This window comes from Procambarus clarkii, chromosome 91 (assembly GCF_040958095.1).
Source record: "Procambarus clarkii isolate CNS0578487 chromosome 91, FALCON_Pclarkii_2.0, whole genome shotgun sequence".
Classification (NCBI taxonomy): domain Eukaryota; kingdom Metazoa; phylum Arthropoda; class Malacostraca; order Decapoda; family Cambaridae; genus Procambarus; species Procambarus clarkii.
In genome coordinates this window covers 4906180-4920909 of record NC_091240.1, presented here as the reverse complement: position 1 = coordinate 4920909, position 14730 = coordinate 4906180, and the positions used below count along the sequence as shown (strand labels likewise).

At 41.9% G+C, this 14730-nt stretch overlaps 1 protein-coding gene across 1 annotated transcript in view; it reads right to left on the bottom strand.

The window, feature by feature from the left end:
- LOC123773948 (persulfide dioxygenase ETHE1, mitochondrial) overlaps positions 1–14730 on the bottom strand; it is a 45679-nt gene that overhangs the window by 3345 nt on the left and 27604 nt on the right. Inside the window, exons 2-6 of the mRNA XM_045767939.2 lie at positions 8022–8166; positions 6793–6878; positions 3710–3809; positions 3407–3589; positions 151–267 (exon numbers count right to left, since the gene is read on the bottom strand). Of these exons, the coding sequence (XP_045623895.1) occupies positions 151–267; positions 3407–3589; positions 3710–3809; positions 6793–6878; positions 8022–8166 (631 nt within the window). The remainder of the gene's footprint in view (positions 1–150; positions 268–3406; positions 3590–3709; positions 3810–6792; positions 6879–8021; positions 8167–14730) is intronic.

Below are 14730 nucleotides of genomic sequence, written 5' to 3'. Positions count from 1 at the left end.
TTGAATTAATACAATTCCTTTGTTTTATGCATATAACAAAAAATAATAATAGCTTAGCCAAACTATGCACATGTTTTTATTCATTATGTTACTACCTGTACACTAATAACACTTTTCTACTTACATTACCAAGCCATATCCCTTTCTTACCTATTTGCTCAGGGTATGGCAACCCAAGGTTATCCATAATGTCAATAAATTCTTCCTTGGACTTTGTAAGCCTTGGATTGAAGTTTTTCTCCTCTGCTACAGTCGTTACAGTTTGGCCTAAAACAAAAGTAAATGATTAAGAATACAGGCCTGTACTGTATTAAAAATCTAATTATGTAATTCATTTTGTAATCAAGATGAAGAACTTGACTCAAGTTCTCCTCTAAGGCAAGATTTTTTTGTCAATGGAGTGGAAACAAACAGTCTGACAGGGTGACATTTTAGGTACAGTACTGCACTGCAGTTACCAAGAAAATTTATCAAATCTCTCAACAGTCATAGAAGTAGGGTACACTGGAGGAAATTTTTGGAACTGACCCTGGTTTGGTTTATTTAGATTAATTCTGCTGCTGCTTTTTAGTTCCTTCTATATCTTGAGAAAATGGCACTGTTCTTGCAAGTCTAAAGTTCTTGAGTGGAAGGATGTCTCCCTTCTTCAGTTTTCAGTCTTCTGCCAGAATTAGTTGGCCTTCCTCGACCAGGTATCACAAATTCCTGTTGTCTTGTAGGTAATGGGAGGCCATGACATGTCCAAGGGGAGTCTTTAACCATAGCATCTTACTGTTGCTGGCTTAGGTAGCCAACTCTTCAACTAGAGGTCTGTTATCTATGAATTTGGGAGTTGCTTAGCCTCCATGGCCCAAGTCACCACGAGTACTGTACCATGTAAACCATGGCTTTGTTTTATATTATATTATAATGGAACCATGGTACTGTGGTTCGTCTTGAGCTGAACCTGGTACTCATAGCATTCAGACTTACCAGGGTAGCCCTTCTCCAACTCTGGCACCATTTGGCTGCATAGTCATACTGGCGTAGTGCTTCAGTCTAATAATTACCTGACCTCTGGCTCAAAATTTTGGCCTACAGTACCTCAACATCTGATAGACATGGGGACTAAGTGTATGTAAACCTAAGCTCAGGTGATTCGAGTTTTGGAAGTTCTTTTTCCATATTACAAGTCATTGTCCAAGCTTCAGCCTTTGCAGAGGCTGGGGCTGGCTCTATGGGACTATGTGGGATATCATGGTGGCCACCCTTTGGTTCAATTTGAATGCCATACTTTTCATGGGGCTCATTTGTCGCTGTCAAGATTCCACTGGGCTGTGTAACTCGAGAGGTCTACAAGTTCTGCTTACATGCTTGTCACTGCCTCCATCTTCAAGCTTTGCATGGTCTGCAGCTTAGATATCCTCTGAAGTTTTCTGGGTCATTAACTTTAGTCTCCAGAGTTACCACAAGTTGACTTCCACAAGACACAGATAATGATCACATGGTTAGCAATAAACTACATCTCTCCCAAGATGATTGGAGCCCAGCTCATCTCCAATGGTTTGTTGGCAGTTGATTGTTTCACCTCTGAGGGGGGAACATTGGCCACCATGACCTCTTTATTGGCTTCTCTGGATTTAAAATTATCAGGAGTTTACATTCAAAGGGTTTTGAATGTACTGTATTAACATCTCTAGCCTGTATCCGATTTGTTTTACTTGGCGCAAGAATTGTACAACATTTTCTTCTTTCAAGTCAAACATTTGCCATCCCTCAGTTGGACCTCTGCATTTTTGTAGGTCCTCACAATGACTCCATTTTCTCAATTTCAATGCCTTCATGTTTGATGCCATGCATTTTGAATGAAGTCTTTAATAATTATTGGGAAGGCCTTCATTAATATATACCTGTCATTCTCCTTTCATGAGCTCATTTCATGTCCTTTTTCTGATACCACACTAAAGACATCTTTGGTTGGGTGCAAAACCTTTGTACATCTCTACCCTGAATACTGCATTTCATGCCTAGCAGGAGATCAGCACATACTGGCAGAAATAGATTGTCATCCAATCCTGGTTGGTGGATCCATCATACACCATGTCCAATTACTGCTCTGCACTGCTGTCTTTTCATCTTATGAGTGGTTGGTCTTACTAGATCTTAACACCATATTTAATTCCAAGCCTATTTGCTATATCTCAGGGACGTTCACAACTGTTGAAGCCTTGTTCTCGCTAATATTTGTGCAGAATCTGGACAGAGGCTTCTAAAGGTCTACCTTTATATTGCAGCTAGGTAACCATCCCCACCTTGCCTTTCGTTATTTGAGAGACATTCAGCTGCCTCTCCATTTGCTGCTTTTACACCTGATACTTCCTAGCCAGCTGCAGTGTGTGGGGTCTGTCTACAAAGACCCCACACCTGGTTTGTAGACCTGTCTACACACCTGTTCTGTAATCCAGGTTTCCTTCACTCATCTTGTTAGTAATTTTATGCTTACTTTGGGGTACCCCAGTGTAATAGCTCAGAAAATGTTCTTAAAAGTGAAAATGCTTTATGAAAAGCATATTTCTCAGCAGACTTAATTGCCCAGGTTCTCCCCCCCCCCCCCTTTCCCTGGTACAGTATGTAGTTTTCTTTAATCAGGACCATACTGTGGTTCATGTGCTGCCATCTGAAGAATCAATTGGTAGTTTCCCAGGGTACTCCTTTATGATTATGAGTGCCAAAGAGGGCATTCAAACGCCTGATATTAGCTTTCTACAGCTCAATTTAGCTGGATATTTTCTTCCAATGCTCTCTAACACCAGTATGACCATGGGAAATGCTGCAAAAGTTTGTTTATGGTACCAGTATGCATTTCAAGTGTTGCCCTGCCCAACTTCAAGAAACAAGCCCCTATTGAAAACCATCTTGCTTTGAACAGCAATCAAGCAGGAGCTCAAGTGTGCTATTCGTATAACCTGTACACTCAAGCCCGATTGTTAAAAATATTTTAAGACGCCAATTAATAGTCTGAACATCAAGCTGACAGAAAGGTAGAAAGATATACAGTACATCTCTAGATTATTTTCCATACTTTTACATATAGTTCTGCAATTTTTTTTAAATAAATTACCCTAAAAAATTACTTATGTTTTCCAATGAGGGTCAAGTGGTAACATGCCCAACACTTACAAAAAAAAAAAAAAAAAAAAAAATTGTTAGTGCTTTAAATTTTTTTTAACAAGTTCAACTCCAATTGAGTTAGAAGTTTAAGTTCAAACTACTACTGCTGCTGGCAACAACTGAATCACAACGTGATTCTTGCTGTAAAAGTAAACATTAAAATAAAATTAAATTACTGATTTAATTGGTAGTTTCCCAGGGTACTCCTTTATGATTATGAGTGCCAAAGAGGGCATTCAAACGTATATATAATTACCATTATAATCATGGGCAGGATAGAGCAAGTAATCATCAGGAAGGCTGAAAATCTGGGAGTGTACCGAATCATACAGTGTCTCTGAAGACCCTTCTTGGAAATCAGTTCTTCCACAGCCACGTATCAGCAAGGCATCACCGGTGAAAGCAAGTTTTTGAGCGTGGTTCACATACGTTACACACCCTAGCAAATAAAATAAAAAGTTTGTTTTATGCACCATACATTCTTGTTTCTTATATTTGTATGAAGAACTGAAAATTAACTAAGAAATTAGCTTGTAAAAAAAAATACCTATTTCCTTACCATTTGTGTGGCCTGGTGTTTTTCGAACCTCTAATTCTTGCTCACCAAATGTAACAGTTTCCCCAGGTTCAACCTTAACATCTGCCATTCCACCCGAATCCTGTAAAATTTAAAAAGTAAATAATTGTTCTTCGAGAGTAGTATAACATTAAAAGCGATTACTAAAAAAAAAAAAAAAAAATTATTACATTGTACAGTATTTTAATTATTACCCAGCTTAGTCACGAATCGGCACTTTATAGGTATATACCTCACAATGAATAGCATCGATAGTGTTCAGTGTAAGAATGCTATCAGGGTCAGATTTAGAACTTGCATGGTTGACATCAGTTTGGTAAAAAAAAAAAAAAAAAAAAAAAAAAAAAAAAAAAAAAAAGTTGACAAGTTGGGGGGTGGGGCGATTGGTGTATGTGCAATCCATTTTATTTACACAGGTATAGACAAGAGTTCTTTCATTCTTTTACAGCCTCTAGCGCACACAGTTATGTGACTGGCTGTAAAGTTACAGTTGCCAGTTGATGCGGGACCAAAGAGCCAAAGCGCTCAACCCCCAAGCACAACTAGGTGAGTACACAGCATTTTGGGCCAGTCCTTAATCCAAATTTTTTGGTTTTGATCAAACTGACCAAACCAAGTTCGACCAAACAATCCAAATTTGAACTCTGCCAGTTTTGCCGAGGTGGTCATTATTACAGTGTTAATTAAGGTTAGGTTGCGTCATGTCACCCGAGTACTGTCAACAAGACAGTACTGTGTACAGATTTTACCATTACCTGAATTTACTTGAGGGGCACTAATAGTTATGGCATTGACGAGGACAGGAAGCCGAGGGCTTGTCAAAAGGCCCCCCCCCCCCCCATTTGATATGATTATCTTTACGGCTTCGACGGAAAGGCGGTTCCACGGGTTTACAACCCTATGGGTGAAAAAAGCATCTCTTGTTTTCTCTCCTACATTTGTTGCTTTATAGAGCTTTGACCCATTGCTCCTTTTTCGTATTACATCCGACCTTTTGAAGAAACTGTCTGGATAGACATTGTCCAAACTGTTCAGTATTTTGAAGGTTACGAGATCCGTCCTGTCATGCCTGGTTTGCAGTATTGTTAGCCCAGTGGCTCTCAACTGTTCCTGATACGAGATGACTAAGCTCTGGTGTGATTTTTGTTGCCCGGTGTTGCACCTTCCCAGAGCAGCCATTTCTTTCTGAAGATGAGGTCTCCATGCCTGAATGCAATAATCCAGGTGGGGACACGCAGTACTTTTACAATTGAACAACTACTTTCTTTTTTCTTGAAGGTGAAGGTAAAGGTACAGTACTTTATTATTCCCAGGGTTTGTATTTTTTTTTTATACTGCCGCGCTCACTTGTTATATAGTTTAATAGCTTGACGCTTTCCCCCGATAGTTCCCACTTGTGCAACTTTTCGTAAATGATACATTCTGATTCCAAGGCCCTTTTCTTCACTTGTTGTAAGGTAGTGCTGTCAATTTGGTACTGGTTACGTGGATTGTTATGCCTCACATGTAAGGTCATATTTATTGACATTAAAAAGCATTTTGCCAGTCATCTGACCATTGAACTTTGTGGAGTTAATGTAGATCACTGTAAGGTCTCGACATCACTTTCACTTGACACTAAGATCTATGGTAAAGTGTGATCTGCAAATTTAATGATGTGGTTTGCAATATTCTCATCTATGTCATTGATGTACATGACAAAAAGGGTTGGCCCCAAAGTGGATCCCTGTGGCACCCCACTTAGCACATTTCCCCAGTCAGATTCATTCCCATTTAACACAACTTTGTTTTCTACGTTTTAACCGCTTTTTTTTTATCCATTCCAGTATTCTCCAATTTATTCAGCGTGCTTGTAATTTCTTTGCCAGTCTCATGTGGTACCTTGAAAAAAGCTTTGCCCATGACCCTTCGTAAGACAATTATCCCATTTGCATGTGTAAATATATTTTCGTTTTATGTCTAATAAATATATGTTAAGCACATAGTGCTTCGGGAAATCCTTCTTCCTCATTAAACAAAGTGTTGCTTCCTCTGTCCCATAAAATGTCACCTCCTACGATCTAGCACCGAATCTTACAAATTCTATGAACCGATCTGCGTTTTGCTTGTCAGGTAGGAATCAGACACGACCTATATCTGGCAAGATCCTCAGGATCTTGTGCCGTTGCTCTAGGCATTTTACGTTGATAATGACTGAGCGGCTTGCACACCAGTCCTGGTCTAGCTGCACACAGTTCTGGTCCAACCTTAAAGTAAACTCTGACACTGACCCTCCACATGATGCACCCCTCCCTTCCCACACAACAAATGACTAACTTCCAAGTAACATTTTACTAATAGATGAAAGGAAACATGGGCAACCATTTCTGTCCCGCCCAAGAATCGAACCAGGGAACCCTGATCAAGTCAACAACGAAGCCAATTTCTGGTATTTCCACAGAGTTTGCCCGAAACTTGTGCATGCTAGTGGTTGTACAAGAATGTAAGAACTTTAATATATTTTTTATATATATATATATATATATATATATATATATATATATATATATATATATATATATATATATATCGTACCTAATAGCCAGAACGCACTTCTCTGCCTACTATGCAAGGCCCGATTTGCCTAATAAGCCAAGTTTTCATGAATTTATTGTTTTTCAACTACCTAACCTACCTAACCAAACCTAACCTAACTTTTTCGGCTACCTAACCTAACCTAAAAAGATAGGTTAGGTAGGGTTGGTTAGGTTTGGTCATATATCTACGTTAATTTTAACTCCAATAAAAAAATATTGACCTCATACATAATGAAATGGGTAGCTTTATCATCTCATAAAAAAAATTGAGAAAATAATAATAATTCAGGAAAACTTGGCTTATTAGGCAAATCGGGTCTTGCATAGTAGGCCGAGAAGTGCGTTCTGGCTACTAGGTACGACATTAATATATATCTATATATATATATATATAATATATATATATATATATATATATAATATATATATATAATATATATATTATATATATATATATATATATTATATAATTACCTACAAATTTCTCACCTTTGATATAAGGGACTGGCATCCAGGAACAAGTTTCTTCAGTAGGCCGGTGCCTGTGATGTGGTCAGCATGGACGTGGGTGTTCACTGGCAATATATTCCCAGATTAAGAATGACAAATACAATAAAATAGTCTCAAATATTTGTTAGGCCCAACAAAATATCCCGGACATTAAATACAATTGCTACATTTGTACAAGAAAACGTTATTAACTAATTACAGTCCTATGTATTGTAAAGCTTCAGCTTTGTATATCGTCCGACACAATAACTGAACTCTGCTTACAATAACCTGCCAACATTGGCAGGTTATTGTCAACAAAAACCTCATTACAACATTGACCAATCTGTCAAAAATGCAATATAGTAAATATGAAAGCACCATAACATTGGTGTTTTCATCGACCTCAATAGGTTAGGTCAAGTTGCTGGGGTTTTAATTTCTGCTTATGCAGAACCACTTTTTTTTATTATAGAGTTACAAATTAAGATAACGTACTGTACTGACATGGCTATACCTACACGACGGATATGATATGGTTATTGGCGAATTGTGTAAAACTTTACTAACTGTAAAAGAGAAACAAGGATGAGTGACTTTAAATCTGAGAAAACATCAGAAACCTATAATTTACTTACCCCTTTCATTGATAACTGTGACTATCAGAATTTGCCTTCCTCAAACCTTTCTGCTTTACTTGTTCTTACCAATAATATGTAGCCTTATATAGTAAATGTATTTGATATTAATGTACGCCTATAAAACTATATTGTTATTCCTTGGTAATAAAGGTATGTTCCTTACCAATACTTATTATAAACAGTTTCCGTAGCATGATCAGGTATTCAAATTTATCTACAGAATTTATCTAAAGCATAGGCTGCAACAAGTGTGCTTGCATGTAGGAAGGAACGAACTATCAGGGCAAAGTGCCAAGCCATTACGACTATGTAGCACTGGGAAAGGATAAGGATTTGGGATGGGACGGGGGAAAGGAATGGTGCCCAACCACTTTGTTGACGTTCGCGGATTGAACGCCGACCTGCATGAAGCGAGACCGTCCAGCCCAACTGGTTGGTGTGCTTGCATGAGAATTTAACAATAACTACATGATAATCTTATGAAGCAGTGTTAGATTTTAGTCTATGTATGTATACTATCAAAATAAAATAACAGTGCAGTAAGTACTACAAGTCAAAACTCAAGATAAAATTGAGAAGTCAACTCACTGACGTATTTTAGGTTTAATCCTAAATCTTTGACGAGGTTCGCATCCCGTTCTGCCAGTTGGATGACAGGGTCAATAAGGACCGCATCACTAGTGACTGGGTCAGCCAGCAGGTAGGTGTACGTGCAGCTCTGCCGGTCAAACAGCTGCAACACATCAAGGTTCACACATTAATATGCATAGCAAATACAAACCTTACCTCAACCCCAGCAGCGAGAGTGATAGTATTTTCAGACTTCTCTATACGAGTACGTCATTTTTCAAGATGTGTAATAAGTACATAAAGATACCTGGGAAAATGTTTATTGAAACATCACACCAATGGCAAAGAGAGAGAGAGGGGGGGGGGGTAATGGAGAGGGTCGGACAAAATTGTATGGGTGGTGGAGGGGTTCCCACTCCCTCCAGGGGAGGTTATCGTTTGGCCGTCCTGCCTTTAAAGCTTGGCACTCAGAGAAGCATGATTTCCCGACATCTATCAACCAGACTATTATTACTCACATTTGCAAGCCATCATATTGCAACACTGACCCATGCAGGAATGTCGAGCGTCAAACATTTCATAGCCACCGATTTTTCCATTAATATTTACACGGTACAATCCATATATATGGCTTATATAGCCTATACATTTGATTATCTTGTATTCTGATTAACTCCCCTTTGACTTTTAGCCTGTGATTTACTCCAGCTCAAGTGCGACTGTGCCTTCTATATAACAAATTATCATACATAACGCTAGGCGACACAATATGTAGTGTTAAGTGTGTCCACTTTTATCTATTAGTCTATATGTACATATTTTTACACATTTACACGTAAATGTTCACATTATCGATGTACTCGATCGCAATTGCAGTAAAGTTCTATTTATACTAGTATAAGTTCCTCCTAGTGAAGTTCTTTCCATGGTTTCTCCTGGTCAGTGTTGACAACGGCTGTAAAGCGGCCGAACCGTTCATCTTCCTTTCCGATTTCTTTGTGGATTTTCCGCATATTAGTACAAGTTTACATATTCCCACTGTTGTACAGAGCCATACCGCCGCCGACAGATAGCCTTCCGGGTCACCACTACCACCAATAAAGGTAAACTTTGAGGTAATTATTGGAATCTAAAAGAATTAAAGGATATAATTCCAGTGCTAACGCCAGAGGCACATTTAAACAGGATAGCATTACCAACATATGGGAAGCCGACAAATATTTAAAAAAGGCATTTAAAACTAAATAAGGATTATTTCAAGGCAATCTATAAAGACCATACGTGGCCAATATTAAAACACAGCGCCAGTATATTAGCCACACCTCGCGAAACAAAACTAATCTTTAAAATGTGCAGAGGTTTGCAACAAGACACTTAACTTCTCCTTGTAGTGTAACCCTGTTAAGAGAACTTCTCAACCCCCTTGAGATAAGGATTGGAAGGCCCCATGATCACTACATGCAACATTTAATGCGGACAAGATTTAAATTTAGGTGAAAAGAAATTATCAACTGTGGAAGCTGAAAACGCAAATGAGTCAGAGATATAAGGAAATATATGTATTATGTGTGGGAGATCAGCCAGTGAAAGTCACTTAAAATAAATAATAATAATAATAATTTATTTAGGAACAGTACATAGTTGCAGCGTAGTTGTTGCATAGTTGCAGTTAAATCTTTTAAGTCGCCTCCATCCACAACTTCAAGGTCAGATACGACAGAGAACACGAACGTCAGTAAACCTCTTCCCCTAACCAGATGCAAGAAGACAGGTGGGACATAAAGAGCTAGACTTCGTGCCCTCGAAGTCACTGTTCTGTAATCACTGGTGGGTACCGAAGCTTCCGCCACCACTGTCTGGACTACGCAAGCCTCGGGACAACACAAGAACCTTCCCGGCGATAAACAGCGACTTGAGAAAATCTCAAAGAAGCCCCACGCGGGTCAAGTGATTACCAGGATAATCAATACACGGCTTGGCAACGCGACGGTCATGGTAACTGGTAAACACTATCATTCTAAACACCAGAGATAACCCGCTGTATGGTACGTTGTGTTTTAGATTCAGCTACTCTGAACAAAACTTCCAAGTAGCACAGGCTATGGTGAGCCCGTAGTGGACTTGCCTGGCCCAAGAGCGGGGTTGTGTATGGTACCTTAACCACGCTAGTTATAGCATGTGGCCTTGGTCGCAGTGCCTCTTCCACCGGTGGGGGAAGGGAATCCCTGCCTATCTCCCCTCTCCCACGGTGGGGGGATGGGGGGGGGGGGGTGGTAACCCTACCTCTGCCAAGGTTGAGGATGTCAACCCTGCCTCTCCCACTCCCACGCTGTCTGTCATTGCACCATTACCTTCTAAGAAATTCAAATTAATCAACAACCACAATTCCTCCATCTCACGCATGCACACATACATTAAAATTACTCGTTATAAAAAGACTTGCGCGATTAGTTTCTGCAAATAGATCAAACATTCTATTAAATACGCAAATGAGAATTGTATTATACGGAGTTTGGAAGTGTTTCATGCAACATTTCTAGTCCTAACATCGTGTAAACTCCCCCCCTTCATGGGGGGGGGGGGGAGTTGTGTAAAACCCTGGTTTGTACCTCTGAGAGGCTGCAGGATCCAGCAAGTTCAGTAGAACTTCGGTTTCAATCCTTTTGACCATGTCGTAGCTCAGTCGATTAAGGCAGCGTCTGGGATGCTCTCTGACACAGGTTCGAATCCTCGTCACGGCCCTTGTGGATTTGTTCATTTCTAGTCCTACCCAACTCATCACCTAAAATGCTAAGATCGTATGGATGATGTGTACAAAGAAGTGTGGACTTAAATAAAAGTTCACGTTTTGTACCAAAACAAATTCTAAAAGACAATAGCAGTGAAACAGTAACCATAAACCTAACTTGACCATGGCCTAATCAACCCTAGACTTTACACATTTTAGGACTAATTCAGCATATTTACCAAACTAGACCTATAGTACCTAGTTAGGTTTGGTTACCTTCTCAGACCCTCTCAAAATGAATAGTACAAAATTTAAGACTTTTGGACGCAAAAGTCCAAATTTCGTACTTGCACCCACAGTACTATCGTTTTTTGGACGAGGTTGGTGTACTCCCACGAGGACGAGCCAGGAAAGCTTCCCCGGTTACTCCCAGTCAGTGAGAGTAATGACGCTAGTTGCCTCGTTACTCATTACCACATACGGATACTGGTGTTAAGTGAGCAATCAGGCGGATACCAGGTTAAATAATGTATAGCCTGTCATAGTGCGCCAGTTCAGGCGCACGTCTGGGGTCACCTAGAAAGCGCGCCAGAATTCATGATTAAAGATTCAAGCCGATGTTGATGTGACGACTTGTATTGAATTTTGTAACTAGCTCATCAAGATTGTAACTTGCTTAGCTAAATGAATTGTGGGGTTCAGTCCCTGAGCCCATTATGTGCCTCTGTAACCCTTTCCACTACCACCCACAAGATGGATATGGGGTGCATAATAAATGAACTAAACTAACTAAAACTATAAAGGTGTTCTTTTGTAGTGCCGTGGTGTTCGTTCTCGACAAACAACTGAGAATCCCGGGTTCGGTCCCAGGCCGGAACAAATAGTTGGGCACACTTTTCCTTTCACCTCATGCCCCTTGTTCACCTAGCAGTAAATAAGAACTTTTGAGTTGAGGCAACTATTACGGCCCGTGTAGCTCGTGCTACATGGAAATTTTGTTCCAAGTAGCTGACTAAAACAAATGAGGGGGAGGAGGAAAAGAGGAACTTGAGAGGTTGGGGATGACAGGGGGTTATGTGGGGGGGGGGGGCGGAAGAAGCAGGGTGACTCAATATGACCCCCCCCCCCACCCCCAATGCCCCAACGTGCCCACACACTGTTCAAATCCAGCACCTCGTACCCTGCCCCCCCCCCCCCCCCCCCCCCCCGGGAACACCTGTCAGCCACACCCCGGGATAATAAACCCATGGAGACGCCTACCCGCCCAAGCCCTAAATGCCGAGACATTACTTCAGTTTAACATCCAGCTCTTAAAAAACTCTTAGAACAATGGGGATCCTTCGTCAAGCCGGCGGCTTCCTGACCCCGTCAAGGCCACTAGAGAAATAGTGGCCCCTTAAAAATTAAGAGTTAATCTTGATGGTCCACCACCGTCTCCTCCCCAACTACCGCCCAACCCTCCTCAAACTGCCTCATAACTACCATTCAACCCCCCCTCCCCTCCCCCCTCTCAAACTACTACATTAGTCGACTCATCTGAGGTACATTGGATCAGGATATCCAGCCTGTACCCCAAGTTATCTTCTGCCTTCCCCCACACACAAACTAGCTAAACACAGATGCCGAAGAAATATAAGAAAATTCACTTTCGCAAACAGAGTGGTAGACGGTTGGAACAAGTTAGGTGAGAAGGTGGTGGAGGCCAAGACCGTCAGTAGTTTCAAAGCGTTATATGACAAAGAGTGCTGGGAAGACGGGACACCACGAGCGTAGCTCTCATCCTGTAACTACACTTAGGTAATTACACGCGTTATATGACAAAGAGTGCTGGGAAGACGGGACACCACGAGCGTAGCTCTCATCCTGTAACTACACTTAGGTAATTACACGCGTTATATGACAAAGAGTGCTGGGAAGACGGGACACCACGAGCGTAGCTCTCATCCTGTAACTACACTTAGGTAATTACACGTTCAAACATGTCCCCTCGGCGATTCCCCCCCCCCCCACATTTCTTTTTGCGGCCACCATTTTTCCCCTTAGCAGCAGTTACGTTACGATTTCCGTGAGGTGCAGTCTCCACACCGTGTCTTATACACATGGTGCTTCAGAGGGGCATGAAGGTCTATGGGAAAGGTGTGGAAGTGAAGGAATTTTTTTATTCATATATACAACAGTTGCAACAATTGGGAAATACCTGTAGTTAATTGTTGTAAGTTTGTCCCGAAACTTTGCGTATTAGTGACTATATTAGTATGTTAACTCCTGTCTCTACAATTGTACATTACTTATGTTCTCTATACACATTATTTTGAATACAAATTATTATATATATTATAGCTATATATATAGGTGGCGGGCGGGCGGCGCGCACGTGCGTCTGTGTTTGTTTAGAAGCTAAACTTGTTCTCTTTGTAAGAGTTGTGTGGTGAAAGCCTAAGATTTTCACAAGGATTTCAGGCTATATGGTTGCCTATCCTGGACTACGGTGGGTGAGGGGGAGGAGTGAGGCTATTGGTGCATGTATAGTGTTACCCTGATGCTTATTAATCGGGGCCCCAGAGGTCACGACCTCATCGTAGGGTGCAGTCGCACCTCCACAGATCTCTAGTATCAGCTAATGGCAATGGCTCCAAAGGGCCACCACTTACGGGCTATTCATGCCCGTGCCACCTTTTGGCTGGCTTAATCTTCATCAATCAGTGTATTAATCGGCCCGTTCTCGCGAGCGTTCCCAACGTCAAGAAAGTGTCTTACCCTATGCTCAGTGCCCTATGCTAACCTACCAGAGGACCCACGAACAGTTTAGTTTAGTTCATTTATTATGCACCCCATACCCCATCGTGTGGGCGGTAGTGGAAAGGGTTACAGAGGCACATAATGGGCTCAGGGACTGAACCCCACAATTCATTTAGCTAAGCAAGTTACAATCTTGATGAGCTAGTTACAAAATTTAATACAAGTCGTCACATCAACACGAACAGAAAACGTAATATTATGTCAAGTTCGCGAGCCGCGTCCATTTTCCAGCACGACAATTTTTGGCCTTTGGTGAAGTATGCGTCAAAATGCGACGCTGTATTAGGAGGACGGGTTGTATAAAGGGGATAGGTTACATTAAGTGCCCTTTATTCCCCCTCCTTCACTCCTCTCGAAGCAGGAGCCCCTTCCCCCTGTCCTCCCCCACGCCCCCCGCCCACTTCCTCCGACGCTCACCTGGAGGGCGGCGTGGCTGCGGAGCAACAATGGTCAGTGTAGCTGCTGGTGTCAACAGTGGAACACGTGGTGGTGGCCCACGTGCTCGCGCCTCGCTCTCACTTTCAATCGCACAGCCGTGCACCTTACGGGACGCGAACCCTTCCTACCGCGGCCGTCTTGCCACCGCGGCTCTACACACAACCATTCACAGCGGGTCAGAGTGAAGTGAACCTCTATGCTGGAAGCCACCGTGACTGGATTATCATACACAAGACTGGTGAGTAAACTTGGCTGGTATTCAAATGTGGAGACGACACCAAGGTGCATACGGCAGTTCCAGGTACGGTTAGTGGAGGGGATGGGGTGGAGGGGACGTAACAAGTGGGTGTTAACGTCAGTGGAACACTGGGAAACAAGTGCTTCCATCACCAGAGATGTCATAACCCACCACAGGTTAATCTAACCCCCCCCCTTACACCCTTCCCTTTCCTCCTGCACCCACTCTTCCCTTAAATCCTTTTTTCCCTTACCCAACCCCTTGCCACACCACCCAACACCCCCTTCCCCTCACCACCCTCCCCCCCAACTCCCCACACCATCCCCCCCTAACGGGCTCCAAGTAAACACTGGTCGCCATATTTGGCATGTGTCACTATTTCCTCCCCGCCACAAGGGAGGAGAGGCCGTGGTCAAGGCAGGAGAGGAGCGAGGCAGTGAGGCAGACAATGGTATGGGTGTTACTCCATAGTCTCCCCAGCTTGCCTAACACACTTCTCTTTCCCACCTGGCCTCCCCCGCACA